This window comes from Mandrillus leucophaeus, unplaced genomic scaffold (genome assembly GCF_000951045.1).
Source record: "Mandrillus leucophaeus isolate KB7577 unplaced genomic scaffold, Mleu.le_1.0 Scaffold227, whole genome shotgun sequence".
NCBI classification, from domain to species: domain Eukaryota; kingdom Metazoa; phylum Chordata; class Mammalia; order Primates; family Cercopithecidae; genus Mandrillus; species Mandrillus leucophaeus.
Window position 1 is genome coordinate 2840923 of NW_012102332.1, and position 17957 is coordinate 2858879.

Sequence of the window (17957 nt, forward strand, 5' to 3'; positions counted from 1 at the left end):
ATGACCCAGCCATCCCATTACTGGGTATATACCTAAAGGATTATAAGTCATTCTACTATAAAGACACATACACGTATGTTGACTGCAGTACTATTCACAATAGCAAAGACTTGGAACCAACCCAAATGCACATCAATGACAGGCTGGATAAAGAAAATGTGGCACATACACCATGAAATACTATCCAGCCATAAAAAAGAATGAGTTCATGTCCTTTGCAGGGACGTGGATGAAGCTGGAAATCATCATTCTCAGCAAACTAACACAGCAACAGAAAACCAAACACCGCATGTTCTCACTCATGAGTGGGATTTGAACAATGAGAACACATGGACACAGGGAGGGAAACATCACACACCAGGGCCTGTCAGGGGGTGGGAGACTAGGGGAGGGATAGCACTAGGAGCATTCGGAGAAATACCTAACGTAGATGACAGGTTGATGGGTACAGCAAACCACTATGGCACATGTATACCTATGTAACAAACTTGCATGTTCTGCACATATATCACAGAACTTAAAGTGTAATTAAAAAATAAAATAAATAAAAATAATTACTTTTTAAATAATTAAAATAATAAAATAAATCTATCACCTTCCTAGATGATAAGAAGATAACTGATATCTAGCTATTATCTTCCTAGATCTATCATTTCCTAGATTAGATGACAGATTATAGATAGATAAATAGATGACAGATAGATAAATTCCTCCTTTCAAATAACCAGTAGTTCCCTGTGGCCTCCAGAATAGAGCTAAAGATGTCAAAGATCTTCAGAGAAGACTCAAAACCCCAAAGGACCAGCACCATTGTGCTGATTCTGCCATAGAAGTTTCAACTCTTTGTCTTTGCCACTCTAGCCTCTTACTAGGAGACATCGTCAGATATCCCATCTCTTACCTCTCTATCAGCCTCTATCTTTCTGAGCTTCTCAACCAACTTCTGATGGTATTACTTAAGAGTGGCCACATACATGTTTCAAATAGGCAAAGAAGGTGCCGTGTGGATGCGGTCTCACACAGGAGGTGATGGCTTCCAGGGAAGCCTAGAGCAGGAGCTCAGAGCTAGGAATCTCAGGAGAAGCAGCCTAGGCCAGAAAGACAGAAATGGAACTATACTAGTGTTAAGTTCATCTACTGTATGCTAGGTAGTATAATATCGCTTAAAGTTAGTGGTATAATAGTCACTAAAATCATAAAACAGAATTAAAGCCCAAAAAAGTAACAACCAAAAGAGGAGAAAATATAGAATATATTTAAATAATTAATTCAAAAGAAGGCATAAATGAAGAGAATAGTAATAAAGAAGCACAAATATAAAACAATAATATGTTACACTTCAATCACATCACTAAGCACATTAAATATAAATATCTAAGAGACAGACTATCAGAGTAGGTAAAAAAGCAAGATGCAAATATATGCTGCTTACAAGAACTGTACTTTAAAGACATACATAAGTTAAAAGTAAAAAGATGGAAAAAGATATACCACACTAACACTAGTCAAGAGAAAAATGAAATTGTTATATCAACAACAAAGTATATTTCAGAGCAAAGAATATTAATACGGATCATGAAGATTGTTTTTATAATAATAAAGGTGTTAATTCATCAATATGAAAGAACAATCCTAAATATGTATGTGCCCTAATAGTAAACTTTTAAAATGCATAAAGCAAAATGATAGAATTACAAAGAGAAATAAACAAATCTATAATCACCCTTAGACACGTCTGTATCCATCTCTCAATAATTAATAAAACAAGTAGATAGAAAATCAGCAGGGACGTAGAATACTTGAATAACATCATCAGCCAATCTGACTTAAGCTACATAATTGACATCATTGAACATTCCTCCCAACAAGAGCAGAATACATTTTCATTTCTAGTACACACAGAACGGTTACAAAGGTAGACCACATTCTATAGCCATACAGGTCTCAATAAATTTTAAAGGATTCAAGATTTATGAAATGCATTCTCTTACTATACTGGAACTAAATTAGGTAACTGCAAAAACTTTCCCAAATACTTGGAAGGTAAATAAACCATCTAAATTATCCAAGGATCAAAGAAGAAATAAAAAGATGAATTATAAGATAATTTGGGCCGGGTGTGGTGGCTCACGCCTGTAATCCCAGCACTTTGGGAGGCCAAGACGGGTGGATCACGAGGTCAGGAGATTGAGATCATCCTGGCTAACACGGTGAAACCCCGTCTCTACTAAAAAATACAAAAAAACTAGCCGGGTGTGGTGGTGTGCGCCTGTAGTCCCAGCTACTCGGGAGGCTGAGGCAGGAGAATGTCGTAAACCCAGGAGGCGGAGCTTGCAGTGAGCCAAGATCCAGCCACTGCACTCCAGCCTGGGCGACAGAGCGAGACTCTGTCTCAAAAAATAAATAAATAAATAAAAAGATAATTTGAACTGAATGAAAATGAAATATTTAATAAATTAGTGAGAGGTCACTAAAGTAATAGTTAGAAGGAAATTTAGAGCACTAAATGCCTATAATAGAAAATAAGAGGCACATGAAATCAATAACCTTAGCCTCTAGTTTTAGAAACTAGTGAAAGAAAAATAAGTGAGCCCAAAAGTAAGCAGAAAAAAAATAATAAAGAGCACAACAGACATTATTAAAAGAGAAAAAAAACTGTAGAGAAAAATCTATATAATCAAAAGCTGGTTCTTCGAGATCAGTAAAATTGATAAACCAACCAAAAAGAGAGAGAGAAGACAAACTATCAACATCAGAGATGAGAGATATGACATTATCAAACATTTGATAGCTCTTAAAAGGAAAATGAAAGAATATTATGAACAATTCTATAACAATACATTCAACAACTTAGATTAAATGGACAAATTCCTCGAAAGACACCAACTACCAGAATCACTCAAGGAGAAACAGATTACTTGAACAGCCATCCCTATATGTATATTAAGGGATTTGAATTTGTAGTTAAAAACCTTCCCACAAAAACATCTAGGCCTGTAAATGTCCAAATAAACATTTAAGAAAAAAGTAACAGCAATTCTACAGAAAGTCTTCCAAAAACTTGAAGATGACAAAATATTTCTGTATTCCTCCTATGAGGACAACAAAAAAAGACATTACAAGACAGGAAACCACATCAAGATCCCTAATGTACACAAATACAAAATGCTAACAAAGTACTAGCAAGAAGCAGCAGGAGCTGAATATTTGGTGATCAGAGGGACAGGCGCTGGTGATTACTGTTCCTTTCACCATGTACGTCACGCTCTCTCCCATTCTGAGCACCTAGTAGGCTGGCCTGGCCTGGTCCCTTGTGACTGGGTGGAGCCTGCCTGTGTCACTCGATGGCAGAGTGGGCCCATGCCATTCTCTCTGCCTTCAGGGCCAGCCGCTCAGGACTCTAAGAACAGATGATGATCAGGGCCCCTGCCAGGCCACTGGGGAGGAGGCGGGGGGTACAAAGCTAACACGAGGAAGAAAACACAGTTCTGGAAGTCACTGCGATTTCAGGGTTACTTTTTCCCTGCAACAAAACCAAGCCTGTTCTGACACTGCTCTGTAGCTACCACAGGCCTGCTAAACTCAGATCTGTTGAGTGGGGCTTAGGAATCTGCAGTTTTACCAAGGACTCCAAATGTGGAGCCCTCTAGGCCCAACAGTGGCGCAGAGCAATCACCCCAGTCTGCACTGCCAGTCTCAGCACTGCCGCAGGGCTCCAGCTTCACCAGGTGTGCGCACTCCCAACCATCCCTCCCCACTTCCCTTGGAGCTTTTCTCTGTTCCCTACTCAGGAACGGTGAGGAATTGATTACAGAGATTTATTTTCTATGTATCTAAATCTGTGTATCCCAAATTCTTCTCAAGATTAGACGCTGTGATCACCAGGGAGGTTGGGAGAGGCTGGCACAGTTGGGCAGGATGACAGCTGAGCTCTCCACGAAGGCACAGCTGTGCACACGCAAGCTCCAAGAGACAGGACAATTACCCATCGCGATCACAGTCTCCTTTGCTCTCCCTCGGTTCTAACATTTTCATCAGAAAATGAAACCTATATATTAATTTATCTTACTGTGCATATATTAGTTGATTATAAAACATTCTGAACACCTCTAGCTAGTTGTTACGGGTTGAACTAGGTCCCGGCCCCAGGTAAGATGACTAGACATTCCCAAGAACAATCTTGTTTTGTCAGACGAATCCTGAGGAGGCACACGAAACAATATTTTCTTGATGAGATTTTTTAAACACTCAAATTCTGAATAACATGAAAGTCACACAGATGTGTCTTGGACAGTCAGCATCGGAGGAACTGGAGTATGGCAGGACCATGTCAGGGCCTCCAGCCGTCCGTGTGTAAATGGAACCGGGCTGTCTTATCCAGAACAAAGACAAACTGAGATCCCGTAAAACACAGGCCAGCGGAATCACAGAGGCTGAGAGAGATCAACATATAATCCGTGAGCTCTAAAAACCCCTGAAGAAGAAGAAGAGCGCCTGCATCTGCCGAGCGCTGCGAGCGCTGCGAGAGCTGGTCGCCTGATGCCCCTGTTACCCAGGCAACCTGCACGGCACCCACATTCGGGAGCTCACCAAGGCAAGGCTGGCTGTTTCCCAAATAATCTATTGTTCCTAATACATTCTAGTCAGTAATGATCTCAGTAAAATATCTACTAAAGTGTTTAAGTGATGAAAGTGCAAAATGGTAAGATGGCCCTAAGCCCTCAACCTGCTGGCTGGTGCTCAGCATCTGCTGTTTGTTTGTTTGTTTGTTTGTTTGTTTTTGAGACGGAGTCTCACTCTGTCACCCAGGCTGGAGTGCAATGGCATGATCTCGGCTCACTGCAACCTCCACCTCCTGGGTTCAAGCAATTCTCCTGCCTCAGCCTCCCGAGTAGCTGGGATTACAGGCGTATGCCACCATGCCCAGCTAATTTCTATATTTTTAGTACAGACGGGGTTTCACCATGTTGGCCAGGCTGGACTCAAACTCCTGACCTGATTCAGGTGATCCGCCCCACTCGGCCTCCCAAAGTGCTGGGATTACAGGCATGCGCCACCGCGCCCAGCCTAGCACGTGCTCTTGATTGACAGGGCACATCACCTCCTGTGCCGGGTTATGTTGCTGTATTTGCAGTCATATTTAGCACTCAGGCTATGATACACTATTAGAGCACTACAGTCTATGTTAGTGTGTTTGTGCCATACCCTCATGACTTTAGGAGGTTATGACATGTGAGTTGTACATGGTGGCCATAACTCCCCACATTTTAGCACAGTACACTTCACAGAAAACTGAAGAGGCACAGCTCATGACAGAGCCCTGAAAACACAGTGTATACGAGGAGGCGGACGTGGAGAGTCACTGATACTGAGCATCCAGCAACCCATCGACAGGTACTTCCTGATAAGAACTTCCCCTGGTAAACAAACAATATCATGGTAATGAAATCTGAGCCTACATGAGAGGCACCTGTACTCACCAACAATCTCACTGGGCTCCTTGTTATAAAGCTTTCTGTTCCAGTAAAGCAGTCTGAGGAGTGGAAAGGAGATCAAGAGAACAAGGCAAATCCCAAGGAACATGTGTGCAGTGAATCCGGCAAAGTCCAGGCCCTGGAAATAGACAAGGGGAAATGGAATGGCGACGGGCCTTTCCTCTGCGCAGGCAGCAGCTCCCCGAGTCAGGGTCCAGGGAGGGCCAGAGCCCAGGAGGGAAGGGGCTCACCAGGAGCTCCAGGACCTTAGGCAGAGGTGCTGGAGCCCAGCACAAAGCCCAAGGAAGACCACGGATTCCTCACCATGATTTTGAAAATTGTTAAGGTTTGTTTCTTTCATGTCAAAAGCCAAAAACCAATTCTTACACAAATGACAAGCTGTCATAGGGAGAAACAAAAACAGGCTACCACATCTAACTGAACCTTGGCTCGGTCCGTCTTCACCACTAGATTGACGCCTTCCCCAAGATAGGGTGAAAAAAGACCGAATGGGACAAAACACTAAACAGTCTGACAATATTTGCCCATTTAAAGGTAAGTTGAATTTTTACACATCTCACTCCGTTGGTTGGAAAGAGTCCTCACAGCTGGAGCGCAGAGCCCTTCGCAGGGCACCCAGGGCCCCTCAGGGCTGGGATCGCTCAGAGCATGGGGACCAGCAGCAGGGATCCAGGCAGGAACCTCTCCTTCCCGGCTTTGCCTGCCTGGGGCTCTGCACATGGCCGGCCACTGAGGGTATCTTTACAGCTGGGCAAAATCCCCACTAGGTTGATCTGTCCTGGAATAAGTCAGTATCGTCACTGGTTGGTTCTCTTCTTTCACTGACCATGTGCTTTTATACCTTCAGCACATCTGTGCAGGCACCTCCTGAGCCCCCAGCAGGACAGATGAGGCTCCTATCCCCATGAAGCTGGCCATCTGGCAAGAACTCAAGGTCTTTTCTGTAGCGTCCACGGATCACATGTGCACAGAGGGGGTCAGAGGCACAGTGACAATGCACGACCATGGGGAGCGACAGGCGGCAGGGTGGAAGGGACAACGGGCAGTCCGGCTCTGCCTTGAGGGCCGTGGGAGCCTCTTACACAGGTAGAGGGGTGACAAGTCACACGGAACATTAGTGAGGATCCCACAACAGGAGTTTGGAAAATCACCTTCCAAAGGTCTGGGTTTGAGTGATTTAAACTATATTAATTGTTCCTTCTTAAAATGTATGTATTTTTCTCTCACTTTTAGAAAATAGGTGAAATCACTTTCAACATTGTTAAAGATACAACACAACTAGAGACCATTATCAATGAAGTTGTGTCAAAGTTTAGAGCTTGCCAATATATAATAATCTGAAACGCTTAATCCCTTGCAGTTACCGGTACATCCAATGGTTGTCCTTGCAAACAGCATTACAAATGACAGACGGAGTTGTATAAGCTAATTCCTCGACAGATAGCAGGGAAACCACACAGAGGTGGGACTTGTGGAATGCTCTGGGTGATCATATAGAAGAATGCACCACTTTTCTGATAGTTCTTCAATGGGGGTATTACATTGAATTTCGTGTTTATCTCTGTAATTCATACCCCAGATACCTGAAAAAGGTCCACGATACTTTCAGGGGCTTATGAAACTGTTTTAAATTCTTCTAAACTCAGAAGCAAAAAAAAAAAAAAAAAAAAAAGAACCGTTGGGTCAGAGAAAATGATTTAAAATATAGTACTAATATATTTATACACTAGCTGGGTCACGAAATGCAATTGTTAGTATTTTTTAGAGAAAATGTCCCAAGAAGACATTATCCTATATCCTGATTAATTCTTGGTCCCTTTAGAACATAATAACTATAAAGTTTTGCCCCATTTGAAATGTTCAGGCAATTGGAGAAAAAAGTGATGAGTAGATAAAAGAAAAAAAAAAAACTAAGGAGGTCCTGGGTGTACGTCCACAGCAAAATGACACAGCACTGAGTGAAGCATTTGGTTGCTGCTAGACTTGTGATGGATGGATTCATCAAGTAACAGCAATGATAAGGGAAAAATCCAAACCGATCATTTTAGGAAACAGGCAGATGCAGTGTGCAGCGGGATGCAGATGTTTGAGCTAAGCTTATTAGGTGCAGGTATCTGGGCCTCCCTGCTGCTTTTACATGCCTCTGTAATGTCCTAGACTCTCCTCCTTTGTGTTCCCAGTAACAAAACCACCCACCAGCACACTCACATCAATTCAGCACCTAAATGCGCTCTTTCTGCTTCAAGGTGCCACTTCTGCTTTGCATTGTTTTGTTATGGGCTCCACTCAGTCATTTTCTTCTTAATTTTTCCTCATTTGATGGATTAAATAGTCAAATATTAGGCACGTAAGCCAACCAAAAGAGGAACCCCCAATCAGATTAGAACATTCAAAGATTCATAATCTACATATATTTAATGGGACACGCCTGTGGGACTTCGGGCCCACCAATATCATTTTCTAGGAATGACGCTTCAGGCTAGCTCTGTGACAAGTCAGAATGGCTCATTAGGTTGTTAAGGGAGGAGCTCACGCCAAAATAATTTCTTGAATTCTTGTATGTGAAAAACTAAAAAAAAAGAAAAACTTACGAAGTGTTTAACTGAATCTATTGAATATTTTAGTAAAACATGCATGGTGTAATTTGAAAATATAATCCTGTCTAGACGCTCAGTAAGGAGGGGAACCAGCACCGCAGGAATGGGTATAACAGGCAGATGGGGGGTGCGGGTCTCGCTGCTTGTAAGGGCTCCATCAAGCACGGGTGCAGGGGACCTGGCACACACGGTCTAAAGGAAGAGCCTCTGGCAGAGACATGGATCCCAGCAGGCTGGAAACAGAGCAAGCCACCGAGGGGACGAGCTCTGCTAGCCAACGCTGACCTGAGAGGAGAAAAAGGTCAAAAATGAAGACCCCTGAGTCCACAGATATTGAAGAGGTGTGTGGAAACAAACAAACCAAAAAACCAAACCTGCAAAGGAAATTCAGAGGGGGCCAGAGACGCAGAACGAGGCCCACAAGAGAGAGACACTGTGTAAGTTATCACCCAACGGAGTGGGGGGAAAAACAGCAGTGGGGGAGGAGCCAGAGAACTTCACAGCACATGCAACATGGCAGGAACACATGAAAAATGCCCCAGCATGCATGGCATGGTGGGAAAATATGAAGAAGCTTCCGGCACACACAGCATAGTGGGAAAATGAAAAGAATGTCCCAGCACGCACAGCATGATGGGAAAACATAAAGAATGTCCCAGCATGCACAGTATGGCAGAGAAAACCGGAAGAACACCCCAGCCCGCACAGCATGGTGGGAAAACGTGAAAAACATCCCAGCACACACAGAATGTTGGGAAAACATAAAGAACGTCCCAGTACGCACAGTATGGCAGGAAAAGCCTGAAGAACACCCCAGCCCGCACAGCATGGTGGGAAAACGTGAAAAACGTCCCGGCACACACAGGATGGTGGGAAAACAGGAAAAACGTGGCAGCATGCACGGCATGATGGGAAAACGTAAAGAACGTCCCAGCACGCACAGTAAGGCAGGGAAAGCCTGAAGAACTCCCCAGCAAGCATGGCATGGTTGGAAAACGTGAAAAATGCCCCAGCACGCACGGCATGGTGGGAAAACATAATTATAACGTCCCAGCACGCACAATATGGCAGGAAAGCCTGAAGAACGCCCCAGCATGCCCAGCATGGTGAGAAAACGGAAAGAACGTCCCAGCATGCAAGGCATGATGGGAAAACGTGAAGCATGCCCCAGCACACACAGCATTGTGAGAAAGCATGAAGAACACCCCAGCACACACGGTATGGTGGGAAAACGGGAAGAACGTCCCAGCAAGCCCAGCGCACGGTATGGTGGGAAAAGTATAAAAAGCATCCAAGTGCACAACGTGGGACATGAAGGGAAACCTGTCTTCTTAGAAAGATGCCACTCAGAAGCACAGGGGCACGCGTCCCTCAAGAGACTTTTCAGGCATCATTTTAAAGATAGTTGAATAGTTTTGTTCACCATGGTGAGTCTCTGTAGAACAGGCATAAAGGAGCAAATGTAACCAGCAAAGTAAAACTTTATCCCGTCAGCTTGTTAGGAGCTGAAAGTGCAGTGGGTTGGTGCACGTGGATGCTACAGCCAGAAATTCATGCTTACCCAAGGGAGGCTTGTGGCTGGGGAATAAGTGGTTGTCCATGTGGCGGATCCTGGAGGTCCTCCTACCTACCCAAACCGTGCTGGAAATTCCACCAACAGAGAGTTATCCCAAGAGACCTGGGAGACCTGAGCCTGATGCAGCAATGGTAGGTGGCAAGAACTTTCCTCACAACTTCCCGTCATTTCTGCATAATACTCAGAAAATGTGGACAAGTTTTCAGATGTGACTTCTTTACTGTTCCAAACTCTAGTACTGATTTATTATTCCTCCGAACTACATAAGTATTCAATTTATTTGTTAATTTTTTTTCATTAGCTTTAGGGGTACAAGTAGTTTTCGGTTACATGGATAAATTGTATACTGGTGAAGTCTGGGATTTTAGTGCACCCATCACCGGAGTAGTGGACATTGTACATAATATGTAGTTTTTCATCCGTCACCCCCTCCCAACCTCCGCTCTTCCTAGTCTCCAATGTTGTCGTTACCAGTGTATGCCTTTGCATACCCACAACTTAGCTCCCACTTGTAAGTGAGAACATGTGGTATTTGCTTTTCCATTTCTGAGTTACTTTGCTTAGAATAATGGCCTCCAGTTCCATCCAATTTGCTGCAAAAGAAATTATTTCATTCTTTTTTATGGCTGAACAGTATTCTATGGCGTGTGGGGGGTGTGTATACACGCATATATATATATATATATAACACACACACACACACACACACACACACATCTCAAATTTTCTTTATCCACTTATCTATTGATGGGCATTTAGGTTGAGTCCATGTATCTACAGTTGTGAACTGTGCTGTGATAAACCTAAGTGTGCCGGTGTCTTTTTGATATAATGACTTCTTTTCCTTTGGGTAGATACCCGTGGCTGGATTGCTGGATTGAATGGTAGATACACTTTTAGTTCATTGAGAAATCTCCACAGTATTTTCATCAGGGGTCGTATTAATTTACATTCAAACCAGCAGTGTATAAGCGTTCCCTTTTTACCACATCTGTGCCAACATCTATTGTTTTTTGACTTTTTAATAATGGCCATAATGGCCATTCTGACTGTAGTAAGATGATATCTCATTCTTTTAATTTTTATTTCCCTGATGATTAGTGATGTTCAGCATTTTTTCATATGTTTCTTGGCCAGTTGCATATCTTCTTTTGAAAAATGTCTACTCATGTCATTTGCCTACTTTTTATTGAGATTATTTGTTTTTTTTTCTTGCTAATTTGTTTGAGTTTCTTGTAGATTCTGGGTATTAGTCCTTTGTCAGATTCATAGTTTGCAAATATTTTCTCCCATTCTGTAGGTTCTCTGTTTACTTTGATGGTTATTTCCTTCTTGTTTTTTGTTTGTTTTTTGAGACAAAGTCTCTCTTCATCACCCAAGCTGGAGTGCAGTGGTGTGACCTCGGCTCACTGCAACCTCTGCCTCCCTGGTTCAAGTGATTCTCCTGCCTCAGCCTCCCGAGTAGCTGGGATTACAGGCATGCACCACCACGCCCAGCTAATTTTTTTTATTTTTAGTACAGATAGGATTTCACCATGTTGGCCAGGCTGGTCTCTAACTCCTGACCTCAAGTGATCCTCCCACCTTGGCCTCCCAAAGTGCTGGGATTACAGGTGCGAGCCACCATGCCCGGCCTGATTAGCTTTTCAGTTTAATTAGATCCCATTTATTTTTGTTTCTGCAGCATTTGTTTTTGGCATCTTTGTCCTAGATTCTTTGCCTAGGTCAATGTCCAGAGGAGTTTTTCATAGGTTTTCTTCTAGAATTTTTATGGTTTCAAGTCTTAGATTTAAGTCTTTAATTCATCTTGAGTTATTTTGTATATCGTGAGATATGGGGATCCAGTTTCATTTTTCTACATGTGGCTAGCCAGTTTCCCAGCATCATTTATTGAATAGAGTGTCCTTTACCCAGTTTATGTTTTTGTATACTTTGTTGAAGATCAGTTGGTTGTAAGTATTTGGCTTTATGTCTGTGTTCTCAATTCTGTTCCATTGCTCTATGTGTCTACTTTTATACCAGTACCATGCTGTTTTGGTTACTATAGCCTTTTAGTATAATTGGAAGTTGAGTGATGTGATGCCTCTAGATTTGTTATTTTTGTTTAGGATTGCTTTGGCTATTCAGGCTCTTTTTTGGTTCCATATGAATTTCAAGATTGGTTTTTCTAATTCCGTGAAAAATGATATTGGTATTTTGATAGGAATTGCATTGAATCTGTAAGTTACTTTGGGCAATATGGTCATTTTTGTGATACTGATTCTTCCAATCCATGAGCACGTTTCCACTTGTTTGCATCATCTATGATTTCTTTCAGCAGTATTTTGTAGTTCTCCTTTTACAGATCTTTCAACTCCTTGGTTAAGTATATCCCTAGGTATTTTATTTTTTGGTAGCTATTGTGAAAGGGATTGAGTTCTTGATTTGACTCTTGGCTTGGTCACTGTTGGTGTATAGCAGTGCTACTGATTTGTGTACATTGACTTTGTAACCTGAGACTTTACTGAATTCATTTATCAAATCTAGGAGTCTTGGAGGAGTCTAGAGTTTTCTAGGTATAAGATCCTATCAGTGGCAAACAGACATAGCTTGACTTCCTCTTTTCCAATTTGGGTAGTCTTTATTTCTTTATCTTGCCTGATTACTGTAGGACTTCCTCTTCATGAATAATTTTAAAATTAATTTCAAACCTAAGTTTTATTTCACAATCTATTTTCTTCCTATTTGAGTTCCTTGATGAAAAACTAAACAATGCAAAATAAATATGCACATCACGTGATGCAAATGTATGGCTGTGCGTCACTATTGATAACGAGGCTTTACAAATTTATCTCAGCTGAAGACACTGTCCCTGAAACTACGAGCGCATCTGTGTCTCCGTACAGAGAATTGTTTCCGTATCTCCAAACCACTGTGAAATAAATTAAAATCAAGGCCAGGCACGGCAGCTCACACCTGTAATCTCAGCACTTTGGGAGGCCGAGGCAGACGGATCACCTGAGGTCCGGAGTTCAAGACCAGCTTGGGCAACACAGTGAAACCCTGTCTCTACTAAAAATATAAAAATTAGCCAGGCGTGGTGGTGCACACCTGTAATCCCAGCTACTCAGGAAGCTGAGGCAGCAGACTCGCTTGAACCCAGGAGGCGGAGGATGCAGTGAGCCAAGATCTCGCCACTGCACTCCAGCCTGGGCAATAGAGCGAGACTCCATTACAGTTTAATCCCCAAATTCAGGGAAAGTCATTATGTAGAAGACAAGGAATGCCATCTTCAGTAAAACAAGGACAGTCCTAAGGCCATCTCCGCAGAGAATGTCACTTTGGCAGAAAATTGTATGACAAGCCTGGGCTGAGCCTCAGCAAGACCACAGGGGGTACCTCACTTCCAGGGCCCTCTGAGTATTTCTGCAAAACCTCACCTTTCTCTCCTACCATCATATTTAAATTCTGGATATCTTAAAACAGCTTGTCAGCATGCCATGGAGGATTGTAGCAGTGGTCTGACAGACTGTTCTTTGCCCTCCGTTTTCTACATGGCTTGGTAGAAACACAGCCAGTGTCTGTCTTGGGTCACTTCGTATCGTTTAGTTCAGAATATTTCAATCTAGGACTGCAAAGGCAGGCTTAAAATGGCACAGAGTTAATTCGGGTTGTGTGTAAGAAATACACCATGCCTAGGATTTTACATTAACACTAATGCGATGCTAGTCAGGAGAGTTAAACTGTTGCAGCATTCATTAAATGTTGTCATAAAAAGAAGAGAAAAACAGCCAAGTTGACAGCCAAGTTCTACAAAGAGTCTAATGAAGTACAGCAGCCACATCTTCACTTGAACTATTTTTCTACCTATTCTACTTCAACTTAGGTTTTCCACTAGAAATTAAGGTTTTAGGTTTTACACTTACATCTATGATCCAGTTTGAGATAATTTGTGGATATAGTGGGAGGTGTGGACTGAAGTTCATTTTCCTGCATGTGAATATCCATTTGTTCCAGGACAATTTGTGGAAAACACTATCTTGTCTCTGCTGACTTGGCTTTGCACCTTGGTCAAAAATCAGTAGTTCACTTATGTGTGGGTCTGTATCTACACTCCCTACTTTATTCTATTTATCTGTCTGTCTGTCTTGATGCCAAAACCACTGTGCTGGTTACTGAGACTTTATAATACATCTTGGTGTCAGGATTTACTAGCCCTTTCAGTTTGTTTTTCTTTTTTTGTCATTCTGGATACTCTGAATTTCTATATCAATTTTAGAATCAGCTTGTCGGTTTCTACCCAAAGAAAAAACCTGCTATGGTTTTGATGGGGATTGCTTGAATTTATAGATCAATTTGGAAATAATGGATAGCTTAACAATATTGAGTTTTCCAGCCCATAAACAAGGTGTACCTCTTAATTTATTTAGATCTTCTTTAATTACTCTGCAGTTTTGTAGTTTTCAGTATATAGACCTTGCATCTGTTTGGTTATATGCAATACCAAATACAGCATATGTTTTGTGCTACTGTAAATGAAATTTTAATTTTAATTTTCAGTTATTTATTGCTAAATATGGAAAACCATTAATTTTTGTATATGGACTCTGTATCCTGCAACCTTGTCAAATTTATTTATTATTTGTAGGAGCTCTTTTGTGGATTGCATTAAATCTTCTACATGGACGATTGTGTCTTCTGCAAATAAAGACTTTTAATTCTTCCTTACCAATATTGATGCTTTGTATTTCTTTTCTTGCATTATCGCATGAGCTACAGCCTCCAATAAAATGTTGAATAAAAATAGTGAGAACAGACATCCTTGTCTTGTTTCTAATCTTAGAGGGAAATCATTCAGTTATTCTCAGTGAAGTGTGATGCTAGCTACAGATTCTCAGATATTCTTTATTGGGTTGATGAATTTCTCTTTTATCCCTAGTTTCTTGAGAGATTTTATCACTAATAGATACCGGATTTTGCCAAATGTTTTTTCTGCATTTATTGAGATGATCACATGGTTTTCTCATTTAGTTTGTTAGCACAGTAAATTACATTGATTAATATTTCAAATATCGTAAGAATCTTCCATTCCTGGATAAATTCTACTTGGCTAAGATGTATTACCTATGTATATACTGTTAAATTGGATTTACTAATTTTTAAAATATTAAATCTATGTTCACAAGAAATATTTATCTATCGTTGCCTTTTCTCATACTGGTTTTGTCTAGTTTACATATCAGGGCCTCATAGAATTAATTGGGAAATATTCTGTCCTCTTCAATTTACTGTAAAGCTTTGTATAGAATTGGTATTATGACATTATTTTTTCCTTAACTATTTGGGAGAATTCAACAAAGAAGCTATCTTAGGCTGAGTTGTTTGTTTATGTTTGTTTTGTTCTTTGTGGGAAGGTTTTTAACTACATACTTGATTATTTCTATAGCTATAGGGCAACTCAGGTTACCTACTTCTTCTTGAGTGAAGTTTTAAAGAGTGTGTCTTTCCAAAAAAAAAAAAAGTTTTATTTTATCTAAGCTGTCAGATCATTTACATAGAGTTGTCCATGATCTTCGCTAAGAATAGTGTAATGTCTGTGTGCTCTGCTGTAATATAACAACTCTTATTCTTGATATTAGTAACTTGAATCTTCTGTCTCATTTTCCTCATCAGCTTGGCGAGATGTTTGTCAATATTACTGATCTTGTCAAAGAACCAGCTTTTGCTTTCGTTGATGTTCCCTATTTTTCTAGTCTGTATATATTTTTTTCTTCTGCTTACTTTCTTTTTCTGATTCCATAGGATAAAGCTGAGGTTATGGATTTGAGACACATCTTTTCAAATACAGGTGTTTAGTGTTATACATTTCCTTCTAAATACTGCTTTAGAGTAGGGACCAGCACACATGGAGCTGGAATACAGCCATATCCATTCATTTATGTGTTGTCTGTGGCTACTTTCATGCTATATAGTGGTGCGGCTGAGTGATTGCAATGGAGACCATAGAGCCCACATGCCTATAAAACTAACTATATATAGCCTTTTAAGAAGTCTACCGACTTCTGCTATAGAAGAATCCCGCAAATTTTGATATGTTCTGTTTTCACTATAATTCAACACAAAACTGCTCGGGACTGAATCGTGTTTCCCCGAAAGTACTGTGGCCAAAGCCCTACCTCGCCCCCTCAGTGGGGTGGTATTAGGAGATGGAGTCTTTTGGAGGTGATAAGGCTTAGATGAGGTCATGAGGGTAGAGCCCTCATGCTGGGATTAATGCCTGTATAAGAAGAGACACCAGAGAGCTTCATCTCTGCCTCTTCTCCCCGCCTTCCTGCCACATGAGGACACAGTGAGAGAGCAGCCATCTGCAAGCCTGGAAGAGAGCCCTCACCAGGGAATGAAATCCACTGGATCTTGAACTTTCTAGCCTCCAGACTGTGAGAAATAAATTGCTGTTATTTAAGCTGCCCAGTCTATAGTATTTGGTTATGGCATTCCAAGCGGATGAGTACAAAAATACTTTCTAATTTCAATCTCACTTTCCTCTTTGACCCTTGGATTACTGAAATGTGTGTTAGTTTCCAGATATTTGAGAATTTTCCAAACATCCTTGTTATTAATTTCTAATTTAATTCAACTGTGGTCAGAGAAAATATTTTATATTACTTGAATCTTTTTAAATTTATTGAGATTTGTCTTACTGCCTAGAATCTATTTTGGTTAATGTTTTATGTGCACCTGGAAAAAAATATACATTCTTCTGATATCGAGTGGAGTTTTCTATAAATGTCAACTAGATCATGTTAGTTAACAATGATGAAGTTTTCTATATCCTTGTAGATTTTCTCTCTACTTGTTCTTTCAATTACTGTAAGAATTGTACTGAACTCTCCAACTATAATTAAGGATTTATCTATTCCTCCTTGCAGTACTATCACATTTCACATATTTTGAAGGTCTGTCATTGGTTGTATAAATGGAATTTTTATGTTCACTATATGAATTTACCCCTTTATTATGATGAAACATTCTTTAATCCTAGAAATATTCTTCGCTCTGCAGTATACTTTGTCAGATATTAATATAGCCACTTTGTTCTGATGAGTCTTTTGCCATTCCTTTACTTTTAACTTATTTGTGTCGATCGACACATAGATAGATAGACAGACAGACATTTTTTTCTGAGATGGAGTTTCACTCATCACCCAGGCTGGAGTACAATGGGGTGATCTTGTCTCACTGCAACCTCCATCTCCCGGGTTCAAGCGATTCTCCTGCCTCAGCCTCCCAAGTAGCTGGGATTCCAGGTGCACGCCACCATGCCCAGCTAATATTTTGTATTTTTAGTAGAGACAGGGTTTCACCATGTTAGCCAGGCTGGTCTTGAACTCTTGATCTCAGGTGATCCACCAGCCTCGGCCTCCCAAACTGCTGGGATTACAGGCATCAGCCATTGCACCTGGCCTTCTGTCTTTATATTTTAAATGTGTGTCTTGTAAGTAGCATAATGCAGATGTTCCCTGACTTAATTTGGTTCAATTTACAATTTTTCAACTTCACAATGGTGCAAAACCATCTCAACTTTGATGTAATGTACAATATTCAATAAGCTACATGAGCTATCCTGCACTTTATTATAAAGCAGACTTTGTATGAGATTTTGCCCAACGGTATGCTAATGTAAGGGTTCTGAGCACATTTAAGGTGGGCTTAGGCGAAGCCATGATGTTCAGGGGCTCAGGTATATTAAACATATTTTGGCTTTTTTTTTTTTTTTTTTTTTCTGTCGTCCAGGCTGGAGTGCAGTGGCCGGATCTCAGCTCACTGCAAGCTCCGCCTCCTGGGTTCATGCCATTCTCCTGCCTCAGCCTCCTGAGTAGCTGGGACCACAGGTGCCGCCACCACGCCCAGCTAGTTTTCTGTATTTTTTAGTAGAGATGGGGTTTCACCGTGTTAGTCAGGATGGTCTCGATCTCCTGCCCTCGTGATTCGCCCATCTCGGCCTCCCAAAGTGCTGGGATTACAGGCTTGAGCCACCGCGCCTGGCCCGGCTTATATTTTTAACTTACAGTAAGTTTATCTGGATGTAATCCCAAAGTCAGTTGAGGAGCATCTATAGTTGGATGGGGCTTGTTTGTTTGATCTGACAATCCCTGCTGTTTAATTGGGATATTTAAACTATTTATATGTTATATAATTATTAAATATAGTTAGGTTTAACTCTTGCAATTTGTTTTATATTTGTTCCATCATTTCTTTGCTTCCTTTTGCCTTTTTTCTACATTCCATTCCATTAAATAAATACTATTT

The 17957-nt window shown here is 41.1% G+C and overlaps 1 protein-coding gene across 1 annotated transcript in view; it reads right to left on the reverse strand.

The window, feature by feature from the left end:
• Positions 1 to 17957, reverse strand: part of OCA2 (oculocutaneous albinism II) — a 364145-nt gene that overhangs the window by 217797 nt on the left and 128391 nt on the right. The window contains 1 exon segment of the mRNA XM_011981483.1: positions 5481 to 5613. Coding sequence (XP_011836873.1) covers positions 5481 to 5613 — 133 coding nt within the window.